This window comes from Phoxinus phoxinus (assembly GCF_949152265.1).
Source record: "Phoxinus phoxinus genome assembly, chromosome: 11".
NCBI classification, from domain to species: domain Eukaryota; kingdom Metazoa; phylum Chordata; class Actinopteri; order Cypriniformes; family Leuciscidae; genus Phoxinus; species Phoxinus phoxinus.
The window spans coordinates 11954018-11973881 of NC_136886.1; the positions used below are offsets into that span (position 1 = coordinate 11954018).

The window sequence follows — 19864 nt, forward strand, 5'->3', positions numbered from 1 at the left end:
TTACATATTTAAATATATATATCTAAGAGAAATGATTGAAAGTTTGATGAAGTTGATATGCTCTTACGTGGTGTCTCCATGTCCCAGTCTGCCTCCATCTCCACAACCCCAGGAGAACACCTCCCCATTAACTGAAAGAGCTAAGTAGTGCTGCCCATCAGGATGAGCTGCAAGCTTCATTATTTTTCTAGATGACAATGCGTGGACTAGCATAGGACCCTGACGGGAAATCACAGGTTTATTGGTTTAGTGTGCAAATCAAAAGTAGTAAAATAAAGAGAAATCTTTATTTTCTATATAAAGAGAGACAAAAACAAGATATTAACATAACAAAATGAGAGACTCACTAGAGTGGTGCTTTTGTAATTTTGTGTGTAGACAGCACCAGTGATGGTCAGAATGAAGAAACCCTTCTCTGAGCAGACAATCTGTGTGACGCCCAGGTTCGACAGTGCTTTGCACTGAATTGGTCCATTCACATTAGCATAAGGCTTCCATCCAAGCAGACCCCAACCGATCACCTCCTGCAGTGTACCCTGGAAGTGGAACGACAAAGAGATCTATTAAGAATGGTTTTGTTTTTCTCATAGAGGGATTATAGCGCAGTATACTGACAGCACAGGGACATAATCCCATTTAAATGAGAGTTCCTTGGAGCTTTCTGGAGAATCAGTGCTCAAGAGCCAAGAAGTTGCTTCAGCACAAACAACAAAAAGGGGGACTCTAGGCCAGCCTTTCTCAAACTTTTTTCAGTCAGGGCACCTTTCAAAAGTGCATAAAATCTCAAGGCACCCCAGTGTAAAATATAATTTAAAACACTGCATAACCCAAATATAAATGCAAAAGTCCTGTTTATTTAGACAGGACAGTAATGAACAGAGCATAATACGAACTGTAAATAACAATAATAACAACAACTTTATAGCAATTTTATAGCACCTTTAAAAACACAGGTTTGCAAAGTAATTCACAAAATAATTAATCAGAGACACAAATGCCATAAAACCGTAAGAGGTGGACCGCCCAATACAAGAACCCAACAACATATCCAGACCAGGAGAACAGGAGAAAATGAAGTGCAGGATGCAGTTAAAATAAAATAAAAAGGGGCAGACATGACAAAAAATAAATAAAATCAGATACAATACGATAAGAAAAAGATGCATGTTAAAAAATGCACCAGAGATAAGCATGTTTTTCCATATGGTACTTGTTTTCATCCGTGCCATATGCGCATGCACACACACCCACATACACATACACCCACACACACAAACAATAATCCGCAACGAGAGAGGGAGAAAGATCTACATGCGCGCATGCACAAGCCGGGGGTATTATCCCTATTATCAGGGATATTAATAGTATTAATTATTAATTAATTATTATTATAGGTATATCTGACTATACCTACATCCAAAAAAAGAAAATAGGGGAATGATATTACATGCGCTTCATGAGGCGGTCTCTTGCTCTCTCTTCCTCTCTGCCGTGCACGCGCTACGCGGTTTGGAGCACAGTCTATGTCTCGCGGGCGCGCTCGCTCTAGATTCCGGGAGATTTTAACTAATTCGCGGGCATCAGTGAGCCGCTATCAATATGCGGGAGACTCCCGGGAGACTTGGGATGTCTGCATTTGGTGGGAGCGGCGGCGCTGTCCTATAATGTTAGTTGTCACCCTGACATAACAGTGCGTAGAATTTGCCTATATTGTAAATGACTTGTTATTTTATTCGAGCTTTCTATCTATTTGCTAAAAAATAAAGTGAAATAGGCATTCATTAGTAGTAGGCTAAATAGCAGCATGTTGAAATGATGTGCCAAAATGCGTTTTCTATTAGGCTACAATGAAAATATTGTACAGGAGCATCAGATAAGGTCAGGTTTGCCGAAGTGCGTTTAATTTATGCTATTTGTTTATTTTTGTCCCTGTGCGCCGATCGGAGACGGAGTTCACTACTGATATTGTTAGGTAAGAGCTTTCTAGTCTCCTTCCATCGCCCAATCAGCGGATGGCGGGCGGTGCGGTTTTGAAAAATGTTCAAAAACGCTTTTGCGGATGGATGGCGGACAGATGAGTTTTGTGATGCAAAACTTTGCGGATGAAATAATAGCCCATTCGCGTATCTCTAGGGCGCGGCTCCCTAGGGGGCTAGAGCGACCCCGGTGGGGACGTCATGATGTGAGACGGATTTTTATGGTTAATTTTATATATATATTTATCTAAAATGAATTTACATTTTTATCAATCCGTTTATATGTTTAAAAAGAAGAAGAATGTATTTATGTAAATTAAAATATATTTATTTATGAAATGTCCATTTTTTTTTTTTTTTTTTTTTTTTTTTGCCTACGTAATTTTTTGGCGGCACCCCTGACACAGTCAGGGGGCACCCCAGTGTGCCGCGGCACCCACTTTGAGAAAGGCTGCTCTAGGCAACCAGGTAGTGGATGACACAAGGATAAGCGACTTACTTCCTGTATGACACTGCAAATAAAATGTCAGAACATGACTTGAGTGTGTTGCATGCAGTACCTTATTAGAAGTGGGTGAGCTGCACTGCGGGGGGCTGCATGGGGCTGCGAGGCGGTCCAAGTGTGCCATGACGACTACAGCTGTCTGCCGCAGATCAATGGCCAGGTCATTATCTTGAGGCAGTGTAAGATAGCGCAGAAAGCTCTCGTTTGGGCTCAGAGGGGCGGAAAGGATCTGAGAACAAAAGTAGTGAGATATAAAACCTGGAAGAACAGCACAGCTCTAAAAATTATTCAGTGATTCAATCTCACCTCGATCTCCTCTTCGGGAACAGGCTCCTCCTTACTGCTGTGGATGTTCTGGAAGCGCTGCAGGAGGGGCAGTAAAGGGGCGCTCGTACCCTGGGTCGAGCGCTCATTATCCATCTCTCTGGTTCCACTGTCCCAGAGCCTCAGCAGCAGCAGAACCGCAGACAGCAGCTGACTACAGTACAACACAGGCAAAAGCAGGTTAGAGAGAGTATTTATGAATACGACCCTTCAGTTCTTCCAAAAGTCTCGGAAAGAAAAGTCAAATGCAAGGTACAAAATTAATTCTAGCCAAAGGTCAACTGAGAGTAAAAATTGCCTTTCAGTTACAGATTTATAGGAATTTTAGCAAAACGCATTTTGGACCCTGGTCAAATGTAACCATAGTGTGAATACCTGAGAGTTCCTCGCTGCACTGCGAGCTCCAGCAGGATGGCCAGGGCCAAGTGCTGATCCTGCAGGGGAATGTTACTGGCTGCTTTTCCACTGGCACTTCCATGGATGTCACTGAAAAACAAAATATAAAAGTAAAATAAGCTTAAACTGCAATGAGCATTAGGAATGTGTGAATTTGTGATCACTTTAAAGTCCCTATATTTAAACCCTTTTCCCTGTGAAAATTTCTTCATGCCTTAAAATCAAGTTTTTTGTGTTGTTTATATGTCTATGTGGTGTTTTTAATATTAATCTGCACATGGTTTGTCTTAAAGCAACACCATTGCTGAGTATTTTCTCCTTAAAGCTGCAGTGAAAAAAAGACAGTCTCAAAAACGCAGTTTGAAATCGCCAATGTTCCTTACACCACAAACTACCTTGTAACCAATCATGTCAACGCTTGGGCGGGCTTTAGCATATCATTAACTGCTGCGAAGCAGGGGAGTCTTAAGGGAAGCCAGTTTTTCATATTTTTCTGTTGATATGAAAATCTGGTACATTAAGCAATATAGCAGGTGAATTTTGTTTATGATGTATATTACAATGCTATGATTAACTATATGCCTTTCTCCACTCACGTTCTAAGTTATTCAAAGTGTTTCTAATAGAGATGAACCGATATGAAAATTTTGGTCAATACCGATAACATATATGGCTGAATTAAACCAATATTTCCACTTGCCATTGTGTAGCATTTACTACAGGATGGATCAGGTAGTCTGAGCTGGTGTGATTGAGTGTTTAATTTGCATATTCGTGGATCGTAATATACTAAATGAACATGGGTGTAGAGTTAAATTCAAGCCATTTTAAGGCATGAATAAATTATTTTCAAAGGAAAAAAACGTTTTAATAAGTAATTTTGGTGATTAAAGATGAGTTGAGTTAAGGGATAAAATTGACTACAGGGGAACTTTAAAATAGCTTAAATGTAACTCTACACCCTTGCTTCATTTGGTTTACAGGAATCAATGAATATACAAATCAGCCCAGCTAAATACTTGGGGGGTCTTAAATTCTATATATAGACTACCGTTCAAAAGTTTGGAGTCAGTACGATTTTTTTTTTTTTAAACTCAATACTTTTATTCAGTAAGTATGCATTCAATTGATCAAAAGCGACAGTGAAATCCCGGTTTCCACAAACATATTAAGTGTTTTTTTAATATTGATGATAATCGAGTTCCATATTGAAATGATTTCACAAGGATCACGTGACAGTGAAGACTGTAGTAATGGCTGCTGAAAGTTCAGATTGCCATCACATGACTAAATCACATTTTTTTATATAATTAACAAAAAATATATATAAACAGTTATTTTGAATGGTAATAATATTTTACAATGTTTTAATGTATTTTCAATCAAATAAACATAGCCTTGGTGGACGTCTTTTAAAACATTTTTCAAATCGTACCAACCTTAAACTTTTGAAAGGTAGTGTAAGCTTTCTAGACAAAAACTTAATACATAGGAAATAATGCCACTACTTCTGCATTTGGGAATAGTGAAGATGACAAGTAAACCTGAGGAATTTGGTAGCCCTCTCGACGACCTCCAGCCAGACGGACGACACCGTGCCCTCATCAAACAGAGTGGCTTCTGGGAGAGCCCGAAGAGCGTCCAGAGACTCCTGCAGTAACTCACTGCACAGGTCTGCATCATCACCTGAGATGGCACAAACGCACCAATTAATGAGTGTGAATACAATACTTTTTATATAGTATACATTTTAATGGTTTAACGGCTGTCATTGTCATGCTGTGCTTTAGTTACAAGATATTTCAGTCAGTTTGCACTATCAAACTCAGAGAAGTTGCATCTTCAAATTCTAGACTTTCTATGTGAAACTTAATGGACAAACACAAAGATAGGATTATCCATTACAAATGAATGGCAAGATATGACATGAGTGCAAAAACTACCGCTTTAATTATATACTGTAACAACAGAGTTAAAACAAGTCTCAACACCGTAAAACTAACATTATAAAACAATTTACACAAATCAATATGGTCACAGCCTCTGATGCACTCACTGCTTTATTCTTAAATGAAGCTCTGGATGTGGAGAGTAAATAGCAAAGCAGGCCTTCTATAAACTATGATCCCATCCAGCTCTATGTACAATCAGAAAATGTTCTCTTATGATGTCTCTTTCTCACCAAAGACTGGAAAACTTGAACACTATAAACTTTAACACAGGATAAACATTTATCCTTCCTCTCATACATCTGCCTCCTCCCTTTCCCATCCTTATTTTTTCTCTCATATTCTCACAACTATAGCAGTTCTCGTTTGTTCAATGGAATGTGCATATGGCTCAGGTTTCAGGGCGGCTTTATTTCCCGGGCCAGAGAGGCTGTATCCACCCATTCCCTGTGGACACGGTGCAGCACTGCTCTAAAAGGATCAAAACTATATCTCCTACCAGTCTGTAAACGTCTGCCCAGACTCAGGGTTTTAGCTACAAGCAGAAAATACATTTCTGCTCATGTTTGCCCTCAAGTCTGGGTTAAGCTGCAAAGTCGACCTTTTGTAGCACCACTACCTATCTGAAGTGAAGATTAATAACCGGCCCAACAGAAAAACAATTTCATGTGCTTCACATTAAGCTCATAAAATCTACAAGTTGAGCAATAATTTGGCCCAACAACTGCTGTAAATGTAGGCCACATAAAAAATTGACAAGAACTCATTAAAAGTCACTAATGTATTACACTAGATTGATACATTAGTCAATAATATCATGGGATGCCTTCATATGCTTCATGCTCAGTAATGCTTGTCAATATTACCAAAAACCTGGTTTTGAAGAAAAGGATTCTGTTTTTTGGACACAATATTCTGTCTTTGCGGGAAGGGGATCATGGAGTAAAATACAGTGTCAAAGCTTCTAAAAAACGTACACATTACAAGGAAAGATTCCTGAACAGGTGATCCATATACGGTATATACACACACAACGTCATAAGAGCCACATAACAACTGGAGATTCAGATAACACAGGAGAAAGAAGTAAAGTAGCAGCAAATTATCTGATTACTTTAAAGCACTCTAAGAAATGGATTTTAAAAACAGATGCCTTAAACATTGTGTCAACAAAAGTGTTGTTATAAACAAAGCCTGTTTTGGGCAATGGATGCTGGGTAATCTGCAAGCAGTGCTGAGTAGATTACTTACAAATTGTAGTCGGTTACTGATTCGAAATTACATGATAAATGTAGTTAATAACAATCCATTACATTGCACATTTAAAGTAATATAATCTGACTACCGGTACTTTTAAATTACTTTTAGATAACTTTAGACCTAACTTGTTTAATCACTTTGATTTGAATTGGATAATCTTGTACCATTTTGATATAAAAATCCAAAGTGAAAAAAAAGAAAGAATGGAATTTATTTTCCATCAACAACATGAAGTGCATTGAATATTACATTACGTCAGGGTTTCCCAGACTGGGACTCATGGTGGAACTGCAGAGTGATTGTGAATTCATGAAAAGATATTCATTAAATATTAAATATTAAATAAATAACATAAAAATAAAACACTTCCTAAAAAAAGATGAAATATTTTGTTTATATTGTCCAACTCTGGGTCGAACTGAACACCACTACTGAGAGTTTCTGTTTTGATATTATTATTCTGTGAGATGCGATTGTCCTGACAGAGCACAAACCCGTGAGGCTCCGCCCTCTGGGCCAGCAGAAGCTGCTCATTTGCATTTAAAGCTGCAGTCCGGCACTTTTTTGGGTTTAAAAATATCAAAAAAGACATTTTTGAAAAAAAACGTAACCAGCCAGTGTTCAAAACGATCTGCTTGCCTTACCTCGATTCAAAACGGTAAGCTTGTAATAATGATTTTAATTCCAGTGGTACTGGTGGATTTCCGCGGGAATTTCGAGCATGTCTTTGCGTCATTACGTCACTTCTGTACACATAGAGAAGGAGTCCCCGGCTAGCGTGTGTGGATGATGGAGGTGGAGGTTTAGCTTAGCACTTGGTATGGCGGATCCCGAAAGTTTAAAGCGACAATCACCAGTGACAACTGGAGATTCACCAGTTGTAAAACACAAAGACTTCGGACTTCAGATTGGCTACAGAAAAAATATATTTTTCACGTTTTGACGTGATATAAGCAATCGTTAGATTTAATCAGCATGATATAGCTACTGCAATGCTTCCCCCCACCCCCCGAATTTGGTCAGAACAAAAGTGAATGTTACTTACTTGTTCAGATGACATTTTCCGATGAAAATTCTAATGTTGACACTTTCAAAAAGTATACTCTGACATTGCTGATGACAGTAACGTTACAGTATCCACAGCGAAGCGGCAGCCTCAATACATTGTGTTCATCCGCGCTGTTTCATGCCGATTTACTACCCACGCACAGTTAATAATTCCGCGAATAACTGCAATTGCAGATTTCTAACAGAGATGGCGACAAAGAGGAAAAACGACGGACTGCAGCTTTAAAAGGATAAAACGGCATGTTTTTCTGAGCCCCAAAAAGTGACAATTTAAGCATGCTGTAAAAAATTATCTGTTGGGTATTTTGAGCTAAAACTTCACATACACACTCTGAGGACATCAGAGACTTATTTTACATCTTGTGAAAAGGGGCATAATAGATGCCCTTTAAAAATCTCAAGTGGAATTTCAAGTAAATATATTAGCTCAAAGAGGTTCAGCTGGCAAAACATTTGGGAAAAACCTGCATTGCATGTAAATATGAAGAGACATGAATTCCTAGATTTTAATGCATTTGAAAGACAGCAATACGTGGTTAAATGACTCACTGAGTGATAGTTCAAATAATAATGAATGTGCTTTTCAGGAGCTGATTAGATATGCATTGTTGTAATGTTGAGCAAATTATGTGTGTAAAGCCAGTGATCAAATGCTGTGTGTGTCTCATTTTTCAGTGATAGGCACATGACTAGTGGGTGGTCTGTGTGAGCAAATCCGGAAAACCTTCTGAACGTGTGTATATATAAGCATTAGGGTTTTTTGAAAAGGAACATTTAAAAGATAAAAAAATAAGTATTAGGGAGAATAAATGTACTATGATTCATTTACTGCCATTGTCAAAATTACATGAAATCAATCAAAAAAGTAACTGTACTCTGATTAGGAGCATTTTAAAACGTAATATAATCTAAATTATTATTCTTGGATTACATGCAATCAGTTACAACCCAGCACTGTCTGCAAGAAACCCTGATGGCCAGCCAAACCATGCTGGAAATAGCTTACCTGATCTCCAGGCTCGGCGGAGAAAGGCAAAGGCAAAGGAAAGCGCTGCTCTTGATCCCACCCTGGCCAAACCCTCCACTCCTTTACTGACTGGCCGAGTGCTAAGGAAACAGACAAAACATTTCAGACCATTATTTCCATTGCTTCTAACCTGAGAAGTTTAAAAGGTAATTCAACTTCAATCAAAGCTCTTTTTCTCAAACCTTTTATTATCGATGGCAGAGAGCGGAGGGCTGGGGGGACTCTTCCAGCGCACTTTATACTTTTCCTCCATCATGCTGTGGGTGAGTGAGATGAGGTAGCGCTCCAGGATCACCAGTCTCTGGCTCAGGCGCAGGGAGGAGAGTGTGCTCTTAGCTGTCTGCGAAGACAGCTTCTGTTGGTCGTCTACCAGCGCCATCAGACAGTCCTTTAGTTCTCCAGGTTCTGTACAAATAATGGAATAAATAATGGATAAATAAGCAAACATTGTATAAACATGCCCCTAAAATTCAAGATATTGGGGCAAAAATGTCCTTGTATGATTTGGTCTCATATATGACATATAGTTACAATATCACACGAGCAACAACTGGAATATTTCACGAGTGCGGTGTTTGTCCCAAATAGCATGAGATGTGCATGTGATATGGATTTTATACAACGGTTCAAAAATTAGGTTAATTTTGCGTTATATTTTAGACACAAAATTGTCAATATTCTCAATTTTGCTAACGAAAATATTACCTATAAAGCCAGCCAGTATAACTGTTGTGTGTCTCCGAGCAACACACAGTGGTGTTTCATTACTGAATGAATCCAGGTTTTCACCAAATCGGGTGAATGAATGAATAAATTACTTATCCATAATGACATTTACTGGCAGCTATTGGCAGTTTTAGTTTCTTACTTAAGAGTATCATTTCATAAAAATAAAAAATAATTTCATATTATAAAAAAAAACAATGAATGCATTTAAAACCTATTATCTCATTGCATTATTTATGCAATTTTAATGGCAGTGTATTCATGCCATCTCTGAGCTGCAATAAACGGACTGTAAAAAATATCTAAATACCAATTCAGATGCAGCTTCTGTAAAAAAAATTGTGTGCAATAAATTGTTGAATCAAATAAAATATTTCTTTCTGAAGCTACTTTTTCCTCATGTCTATTTGATACTTTTCTAATTTAAAACAATAATGAGTTTGAATTATACTTTGGGGGTAATTTCTCAGCCAAAACTGATGTGCGATTAATTAGATTAATTAATCTGTACATTATGTAATTACCATAATTAGTAGTTGTTTTTAAAGGTAAATCGTTTGACAGCCCAGTTATACTATATAAATTTTGGTCTACTATTTAAAATATTTGAAATATTACAAAACATAATATAGTAGAGACCTGCTCACGAGGGCTTTTAACTTTTGCTACTTAAATCCCTGACTACACAAAGGTTATAAATAGTCTCTGAGTGATGAACGCCATAAGACAATAGCATTTTATTGCAGTTTTGTATATCATGATAGCACTTGTTTTTATCTCACCGTTGTACCAATTAACGAAGAAATATCTTTTGCTTTATGTGATATACAACAAAGTCGAAAAGAACAAAAACGCAAGTATATATAGAATTGGATCTAGTAATAATGATGTCGTATAACAATAGTTGATGCAACATGAGCTCTTGAAGTACATTCCAATCTAAAGCCTTCATTATGCTTGTCTGAAACTGTTTGCCTGGCTCCAGTGGACGGTTGTTACTGATGTGCATGCATTCATCTCTGCACAGCCTCTGGATAAAAGCCTCATACATGCAGACAGGGTGAATTAAAATAGCCGATCTTAAATCCACTTAAGCCTTATGTAAGCCAAGCTGCCTAACCCTCACAGTCCCTGAAGCAGCGCAGTCTATACAGCACCTAAAAGATGTTATAGAGCATGGAAGTGTGAGTCTGAGCGAGAAAAAGAAAGGGTTTGAGCACGTCACACAAAGATCAGGACGACATGCTTTTACTTTCCACATAGCTGACAATTTGTTTCGCTTTAAACGGGCTCCCACAGAAGCTGAAAAGCACCAGCATCCGGTCATTTCCCGCAATTCAACAACTTTTTTTCCTCACCACTTTTATCACTAGAACAAGGGAGAGATGACAGGAAATGATAGGGCTCTTCAACCGCTCTCTTTCAAGGGCCAGATTATTCAGATCAAAACACGCAGGCTATTTTACAAAAGGAAAAAAAGATCTCCTACAATCCATATTTTTATCAATCTGCGCAAGAGAAAAATGGTCATCTGATAAAGAGTTAATTTTACATGAGGAATACGTTAAAAACGGAAGAAAATAAAACAGCCTGTTTCTCTATAATAATCCTCTCATTGAGCAAGCAAAAATGAGCCTTTCTTTATCCTGCATGTTATTCTTTGAAGATTATCAAGCAAAAACCATGAAACCAAAAGTTTTTGTTCTGTACGATTATTTAGATTTTTTTTCTAATCTCTTATGCTCACCACACCAAAGTTTAATTTATTGCTTAAATAACATATTGCTCAAAACAGCAATATTTTGAAATACTATCACGTTGCATAATATTTTTGTGGAAACTGAAAAATTCAGGAATCTTTGAGTATAAAGTTTAAAAGAACAGCATTTATTAGAATTTTTTAGAAAGTCTTTACTGACATGTTTTGCACTACACTTTTAGTGCATCCTTAAATTAATAAAACTATTAATTTCTTTCAAAAAATAATTAAATAAAATCTTATACCCCAAACTTTTGACCAGTAGTGTACATAAATATGAGAACTTTACCGTACCATGAAATCTCTTAAGATACAATGTTATAGCTCAGTGTTAATTCTGTAATACGTAATATACGGTGCTACAGAAAAAAAATATTTAGTTGTCGTAATAAAATATTTTAAACTGTAGAATGAACACTGATACAGACATAATATTTTTGCAATAGGATGTTAAAGAAATCCAATTACAGGTTAAAGAGACCTATATTTCACAACCATGCTAGTTTTACTATTATGAGTGGCAGTACATTTGGGTGGGATATGTCATTAATCAGAGGGGTTACTACCATGTGATGCTGATGGAAAGCCACATAGGCCCCCATTAAAATGTTCTTATCATCACCCACCAGAAAGCTGCTCCACCTAGACCAGTGTAAACACACAGGGCCTACAACCACACATAGGGTAAAAATAACCTCGCAGACAGTATGTACAGTCACCCGAGCCCCAAACACCTCACGCGCCAAGGGGAACCAGAAAACACACACACAAAGCGAGACACATGGAGGGTCACACGCTGCCAGAGAGGGAGTAGGTCACCTGTGTGGTGACAGGGCTGAATGACTAGGCCACATTTAGATGTGGCAAATCCATCTGCCATCCTACATTACAGTGCTGTGCTGAGGGGAAACACGGCCAATGGAAACTGCTCAAGGGAGGGAGAATGGTGTGTGAAGTTGGGGCCGTTGCAGGTGATTAGATGCAGGATGTCACACGGCGAAGTTAATAATACTTAGTCACAAAGAAACGCATTTTGTCTACTGACCTATATCTGAGTGTAGAGGGTTATCAACTAAAAAAAAATTATGGTGGGGACTTGGTTCTATGCGTCATTTGTCAATTGTATTTTGAGATGTGGGCGTTGCACTCAAAAATGGAGGGAGATGAACACAGGCTTGCAGGTGCGGGGTTTAAGTGGAATAAATGATTGGAGATGTCCTGCATATGTCACCAGAGAGAAGTCTGTCATTTTAACATTTTTGTTCACCCAAAAATGAATTCTCACCTTCATGTCATTCCAAACCCATAAGACATTTGTTAATCTTCGGAACACAAATGAAGATATTTGTAATGAAATCTGATCGTAAAAATAAAGACGTTACGTAATTTTTTTAAATAATTTAAAAACAAATTACATACAGTAAGTATGTGAAGCTGGGAAATGAACATAATTTTTGTCACGTAGGTGGATTATCTTAGAAGTTGGGAGTTTATCACACGGAGCATCTTCAAGAACCTGTATCCCTGGTAGGAGAAAATTTCCATTCTAACCCTTTAACCCAATTCTGCTTCTCTGTTTGAGACCAGACCATTTTAAGCCGTTAAACTCTGGGAAAGTTTTCAGTGATCCAGTAATCGAATTAATTCAAACAATCAGTACAAAACAGTGCTAATGCAAAGAAGGCCAGGCTGATTACATCAGAGAGAATTGAGACTCACATTGCGTTTTAGTTAATTATTCATTCCAGTGTGTGCTTTGGTTTAAAATACGAGCTCAGTAATATTCTGTCATTGTTTCTGAAAAGCAAAATTTTGGTGACGTACAGGAGTCGTACAGTAAACTCTCTCGATCACTGATCGCACACTGCATTTATGTACAGACAGATTTCAGTACATTCACGTTGTTTCCACACATATTCAGGATAAAGTTTGATTTGTCATGTGTACGTTGCTGTGTTTAGTAAGCGTTGGTTTATGCAGTCAGGTCAAGGCGGTTGTTACTTCACAGCGCTGGGAGACCTAGTGGGAAGTGTTCGGCGCAGACTTCTCTGTTATAATCCATAGATATCAGATCAATCAGGAATGACATGGAAACCAGGAGAAACATTGTGCCATGAAAGTTAAGGGGTTTCAGTCCACAAATCACAAAGAATCAACATGGATATAATGTAGTAACACCCCATGGTATTGTGGCAGATTTTCTTTTTTACAATATTCATCTCAGTCTTCGTACAACCTCTTGAAAGTGAAATTCAAGCACTTATCAAGGGCTTTCAAGTGCTTCAGTTCACTTTTTCCAGCACTTCATAGCCCTAAATATTATCCAATTTTAATATATATTTATTTTTTATTTGATGATTTGTAAAACTAAAAGTTTAAAGGTGTAGGAAAACTAACACTGTGTCAAACAAGCACTTTTATTTAAAAAAAAACAAACAAACATGAAATTACCACTATAACCAGTAGTTGGCGGCAGTAAACATGGCACCTAGGCCATTTCCACTCCCTAATATATGGAAAAAAGTCCCATACTATAGAACAGGGGTGTCCAATCCCGCTCTTGGAGGGCCACTGTCCTGCAGAGTTTAGCTCCAAGCCTCCAACCCCAATTAAACACACCTGAACCAGCTAATCAAGGTCTTACTAGGCATGCTAGAAATTTCCAGGCAGGTTTGTTGAGGCAATTTGGAGCTAAACTCTTCAGGACAGTGGCCCTCCAGAACCGAGTTTGGATACCTCTGCTAAAAAAGAACAATGGTACATTCAATAAGAGAAGAATATTAAACTTTCCCTATACATTTTTATTTGACCACAATACTGTTGTTAACAAAAATGTATTTTATCTGCATATCAATTCAATCTCAGTTTTTCACGGTTAAATTTCCAATAAACAGACAGGTTTTGATTTTATTATCAAATTAACCGCAGCGCCACCATCTGTAGAACTTAGTGGCGCTGGTGCCACTGCTCTCAAATGTTAGCCTGGAGCCTTGACTAGTTCTAATATTATGTTTATGCTGTATAAATACCTGGTTATTTGAATGAGACAGAGTGCAAGATTTTGAAATTTTGAAAAAAATATTTCTTTTTTTTTTGTATGCGGGAAATCCTGTGCAGATTGAGCCAATGACGTATGAGTGGGATGATGACCTTGCAAGATGGCAGTCAGAGGATGCAGTAATCAGCATGTTGAGTTCAGCACTCTCCATTTGAACCCAGAGTATGTCAATAAGTATCACCACCCACCTGGCTGCCTCCCCCAGTCCCACATCTCAATGATGGAGTGATGGAAAGATGAAGCCGACACTGCCTCCTCCTCTTCCTTCTTTTCTTTATCGTTTGTATCATCTTTCTTTTGTGTGCAATCGGCACAGTCCTCTGAGAAATATAGAAGTTTTAGAAAACATCATGAAAAGAAGCCAACTTCACAAATATATAGTAATCCAATAGGATTTAAGGGTAATGGGTCTTTTACCTGGATGGGCAGATTCTTCTCTGTCAAAGACAATTTCTTCATCCTTCACCATCTCGTTCCACATCTCGCTCAGTCCTTCAGGAGAGAAGGCTCGCTGTAACACAGAGGAGATAGGAGATATTCATTTATTATACTTTAAGGAAAGAAGACTTGACATTAAACTAAAACATAATTATATTGCTTTATGACACAAAATATGACATTTAAATATGTTGTTAAAGGTAAAACTACACACACAAACATTCAAAAGTTTTTTACGCCGTTCAAAAGATTTCTTCTTCTTATTATTAATATTTGTGGAAATCATGATAAAAAAAAATCTCAGAATTCTTTGATCAATTAGAAAGTTCAAATGAACAGCATTTACTGGAAATAGAAATATTTTGTAACATTATAGAAATGGCAGAGATCCTTTGGTGACCATTAGCATCTACAGCATTTCCATTTCAGCCAGCTAGTCAGCAGTCACCTTAATGCTACCAAATGCTCATGCAGAACTTGAGCAATAATTACTGAAACTCAGAGCCCAGACTCCGTTTCAAATGTGAGAAAAAAAATGTATCAAGACACCAGACTTCCAACAGTAAAAAGCAGAGAGACTTTCACAACCATCGAGCCAATGCTAATAACAGCTACAGTACCTTGAGCAATACTCCACAGACAAATGTCACAGAGACCCAAACATACAGATACACATAAACACCATTTTGGGGTGTTGATTTCATAAGTCATCACTGCACTACTACCAAGAATTAGTACTAAATTCATCCAGTGTTTTGAAACTGAATCCATGTTGAACAATTATTCACAGCAGATGTATTTTCCCTTCAAAACATGAGGCAATATCTCTGCAACAAGATGTCAATAATCATGTAGCGGTATAACACATTTACACGCATCTTAATTTAGAAAATGTCACATTTTCATAAGCCAAACGGTTTGGTGTGACAACTGAAAAATGTAAAATAGACAATCGAAAACCATAGTCATCACATAATTGGACATTGTGGAGAGAAATAAAATTGCTGTATAATCTACTACCACACTTAACACAAACCTATTTTAAAACAGTTAAATACCATTTATACGTGTAAAAAGAAGATAAATGGAATTTAACATGAATGGTGCAACAACCACCACTAACAAAAAGCTACTACAAAGCAGTACTACCTTGGCTTTAGGACACGTACTATGGTAGTACCAAATTTACGGTACTCTTTAAAGTACCATGCAATATCAGAATATGAATATTAGAGTATAAATATGGTAATCATTCAGTACCATTTTAAATTCAATGCTGTATATGCGTACATATGATGGTATGCTGGAGCTGACAACTCGTGAAGAACTAATAAAATGTGTAAAGGAGTCAAAACAGCGGCAGGATTCCCTCCGTCACACACACAAACTAAGATCTGCTGCGAGGAGACACGGTCCTGATGCCTGTACCGAACTGTGATGGGCAACATCGCGACAATGACGAGAAAAAAACAGGTATGCTTGGGCATTCGGTCCTCTTTAGGGTCACATCTTGTGACTTCATGTCTTTGGTGCGGTTCGAATGAAATATGAACAACAGTTAACATGGACCATGATGACATGGCAACAGGATGGTTAATAACTAGGGCTACACAATTAAAGTAAAACCAAAATCGTGATATGGCTTAGTGCGAATATCAAACAACAAAGGCTGCGTTTTTTTATTAGAAGAATCACAATTAGATTTTAATGCAGCCCTATTAATAACATCTCCTATCCCAATTTAGGAAGAACAACAAAATTATTCAACTTATAACACTGAAGTCACTGAAACCAAACAAAACAAAACTGACAAGCTAGCCTGTCTTGTTTGCAATAGTCTCCCAAAATAAATAATTATTATAATTAAGTATTTCTCACAAACTAAAAGGTACCAAAACAGCTTCTGGCGAGTTCACAATATTCATAAAATCAGGCTGCATGAGAAGTCTCACTGTAAACCCCAACAGGAGGTCAGAAAAATAAGCATAAAGAGACTTCTGTTTGCTTTGAGAGCTCTGACAGCGAGGCACATTGACTGAAATGCTGTTACCCCATTGCTAAGGGAACCATTTTCAGAAACACACAACACAAGCTTTTTAAGTTTAAGACCTCAAGCGATACTTTTAATTTGCAAATAACCCCCCATTCAGCATCAGTACTCACCGAGAGACAAGATACAAAAGATTTTCAATGTCAACAAACAATTCCTGTTTCTGCTGAGACTTAGTACTACCCACATTGCTAAATGTTGACCAACAGTGCAACCAAGTAGCTTTCGGATAAGGACTTCAATACATCCCTGCCCCCCTAAAAAAACATCAACACTCTATATTTAGCATCAAGGCTGGGGCATCCTAGGCGACAATATTTGGACCGATGACAAAATTCATTCATGACAAAATTTACCTGCAAGTCTATCTTCAGCCATTTGTCATGGAAGCGCAGCTGGGCATCAAGGGAAAAAGATGGAGACGGCATCCTTCCCTCGGCTCTCCAGGCTGCAGACGCAGCCTTCCTTAAAGAGACACATTCACGGATCAAACAACAAGTTAACACTGTGACGTGAAGCTTTGACAAGCGAAACAAAACGCGTCATGCTATCTAGATCTCATTAAAATGACTATCCCACCCCAGTTAATATTGATTATTTGCATATAGATTTTCCCAAAGGCACAGTAGTTCAGTCAGTGCAGTACAGTGTGTAGGTGATGATGCAATCTGGCAGTTTCAGATAATTGGGAACCATCTTCAGAGCCAAATTCAAAACTATATTCATTCAGCATAATACTTGGTGTTGAACATTCATCCTATTCCTAACAAACATCTAATGCATTACAAAAACATTCAAATAGGCCTAGAAATAACTGCAAGTAAATTTAAAGGGATAGGTCAATTTGGTCTTTCCAAATCCAGGATTTTTTCGAGAAAAAGGATGTCTTTTTCATGAAAAGAATGGTGAATGAATAATATTATATCTCAAAATCAAAATAGTCTACACTAATCAAGCACTAGGTATATTTCAAGTCTTCTAGCTAGCAGGATATCTTTGAGAAACACACTGAAATGAATACATCAGGTCAGAGGTCACCCTTCCGCCGGAACTCGACTCTCTCATGAACGCGCGTACAGCCGTTGCCGGAAGCCAGTGATTATGGTTTATAAAGTTTTAAATATGGATATTTTTCTTACAAAAACCCATTGCTTTGCTTTAGAAGGCATTTATTAACCCACTTAACGTATAGATTACTTTTATGATGGATGGAAGCACTTTTTGGAGTTTCAAAAACTCAGACAATATTCAATGCCATTACAAAGCTGGGAAGAGCCAGGATATTATTTAATATAACTCGGATTATGTTCGGATGAAGGATGAAACTCATAGGATGGCTTAAGTTTGAGTAAATTATTAGATAGGCTAATTTTCAATTTGGGGTTAACTATTCCTTTAAATGTTGAGATCTATTCATTGTCAATGATTGGAACTCAAGAATCACCCAGATTTATTCTGCGAAAAAGATCAAGCAATTATTGGAAGTATAGCCTAATGGACATTTTGTGTGATTTTGAATCCCTTATGAGATTTGACATATTCTGTCACCCTTCATTATCATTGCACAACACATTCTTCTTTGGCTGCATTCTTGGCTTTGGAATGATATAAGGATAAGAAAATATTGACAAACGTTTAATTTTTGTGTGAACTGTTCCATTAACAAGCCTAATCAACCTTGAAATGTTAAACTGTCTTCCACCTATTACTGCAATGCATGAAAACGGACAAATTAGCAATATTTGACATATAAGCAGTAAAATATGAAAATAACAATTGAAAAAAAATATTATGATTCTGGGACTGTGTTAAAGCATATAGACCTGATCGAACAGGAGAGAGCATCACTGAAATAATTTATTAAAATAAACTGGGTGTTGGCTTGGTCACATCCATCCGTATCTAATCTCTTATGTCAGTATCTACATGCGAGTAAAATAGTGTTGATGTTTTAATCAACAGATGATTGCTGTAATGCTGCAGGTTGCTATCTGTGAACGGTGTGTTGTTGATGGAACTCAGGCTGTCAGCCGCTAGCAGCTACAAGACAGGACGTTCCCAAATACAGCGCTCTGGCCTGCTATTCTTCAACACACCACAGCCTATTAATACCGCAGCCCAGCTACTTTTTCCTATCCTAAAAGTCATAACGGAATCAACGCATTTTTTACCTGTTCGGTTGTCTTATTGAATCCTTGCTGCTTCGGTCCTACCACCAGGTTCACTGCACTTTAATGTCGGCCATGTCGTGTGTTGATTGACAGTATTGGCAGCCAAACAAATGCAGAGGAATAAGATGACGTACATCAATCCGAGGGCGGGATGACGCTAGGGCCAATCACAGGCTTGGATAGAGACACATGGAGCACGGCGTTCATAAAAATTGAGAATTTATAAAATGACGTATATTTCGTTTGCAGTCTTACAGTTTTACCGCATAAACCACGATACACAAATAAGCATTTTTCTTGGACTTGCCTATATTTTAAGCAAAAATGTATATTAATGTATAAGGGGATAGTGTATATCATGTACTTTGACCAGTCACGATTTCTTTACGTTTTTCACGATTTCAATAATTTTTTATTCCACTAGGTTCTCATGAGGTGTGAAAAAATAATTTATAAAGCACAAATATTCAGTATAGTTTCAAAATTAATAAGAGGTCATACGTAACGCGTGCGTAAGTTTTAGATGCCACACCACAGCACCAATATATTTCTTTATTTAATTAAATTTATTTTTCATTAATTTAATTGTTAATTAATTTAGCAGTATTTCAGTGTAAGTAAAGTACAAATGTAAGACTAATGAAATCCTCTATATTTAAAATGCCCTTGTTCTGAATTAAATAAATATTTTTAATAAAAATTCATATTATTGCTCAAATTAAATACTAACCATGTCTCAAATAAGTAAAAAATAAAGATAAAAAACATAGAAGACAGAAAAATATTACAATCAAAATATTTTTTTATAAAAACACTTTTTTTTGTCATGCATAGGTTTTTAGGAATTTGAAGAAGATAGATTTCTATGTATACAATAATTGTCCAAAAACACAATTAATTCAATATCACAATTCAGATAAATAAACATCTTAATTAGCTGGTTCAGTTGTGTTTGATCAGGGTTGCTGAACTTAGCTGAAAGGTAGATCTCCTGGAACAGGAATGGGCACCCCTGTTCTAAACTTAAAATTGGTTACATTTTAAAACTTGACAATTTGTGTGAATAAAATAAATGTTCCATGTCATTTTTAAGAAAATTCTGTCACCCTCATGGGACTGACAGCCAAAGTGACTACTCACTTGCTTGTATTGCATCT

General features: G+C 37.3%; 1 protein-coding gene across 2 annotated transcripts in view; it reads right to left on the bottom strand.

Annotated features, from left to right (window-relative positions):
- The window catches only part of herc2 (HECT and RLD domain containing E3 ubiquitin protein ligase 2), a 64936-nt gene extending 46132 nt beyond the window's left edge, over window positions 1-18804 (bottom strand). Inside the window, exons 1-12 of one of the 2 annotated variants that reach the window (XM_079628823.1) lie at window positions 18708-18804; window positions 16893-17001; window positions 14466-14559; window positions 14237-14368; window positions 8688-8910; window positions 8485-8585; window positions 4746-4887; window positions 3181-3291; window positions 2788-2959; window positions 2537-2710; window positions 348-536; window positions 68-219 (exon numbers count right to left, since the gene is read on the bottom strand). In XM_079628823.1, the coding sequence (XP_079484949.1) occupies window positions 68-219; window positions 348-536; window positions 2537-2710; window positions 2788-2959; window positions 3181-3291; window positions 4746-4887; window positions 8485-8585; window positions 8688-8910; window positions 14237-14368; window positions 14466-14559; window positions 16893-16964 (1562 nt within the window). In that variant the 5' untranslated portion in view covers window positions 16965-17001; window positions 18708-18804. The remainder of the gene's footprint in view (window positions 1-67; window positions 220-347; window positions 537-2536; window positions 2711-2787; window positions 2960-3180; window positions 3292-4745; window positions 4888-8484; window positions 8586-8687; window positions 8911-14236; window positions 14369-14465; window positions 14560-16892; window positions 17002-18707) is intronic. The other variant, XM_079628824.1, reaches the window with a different exon arrangement.
- Window positions 18805-19864: the final 1060 nt, after the last annotated feature.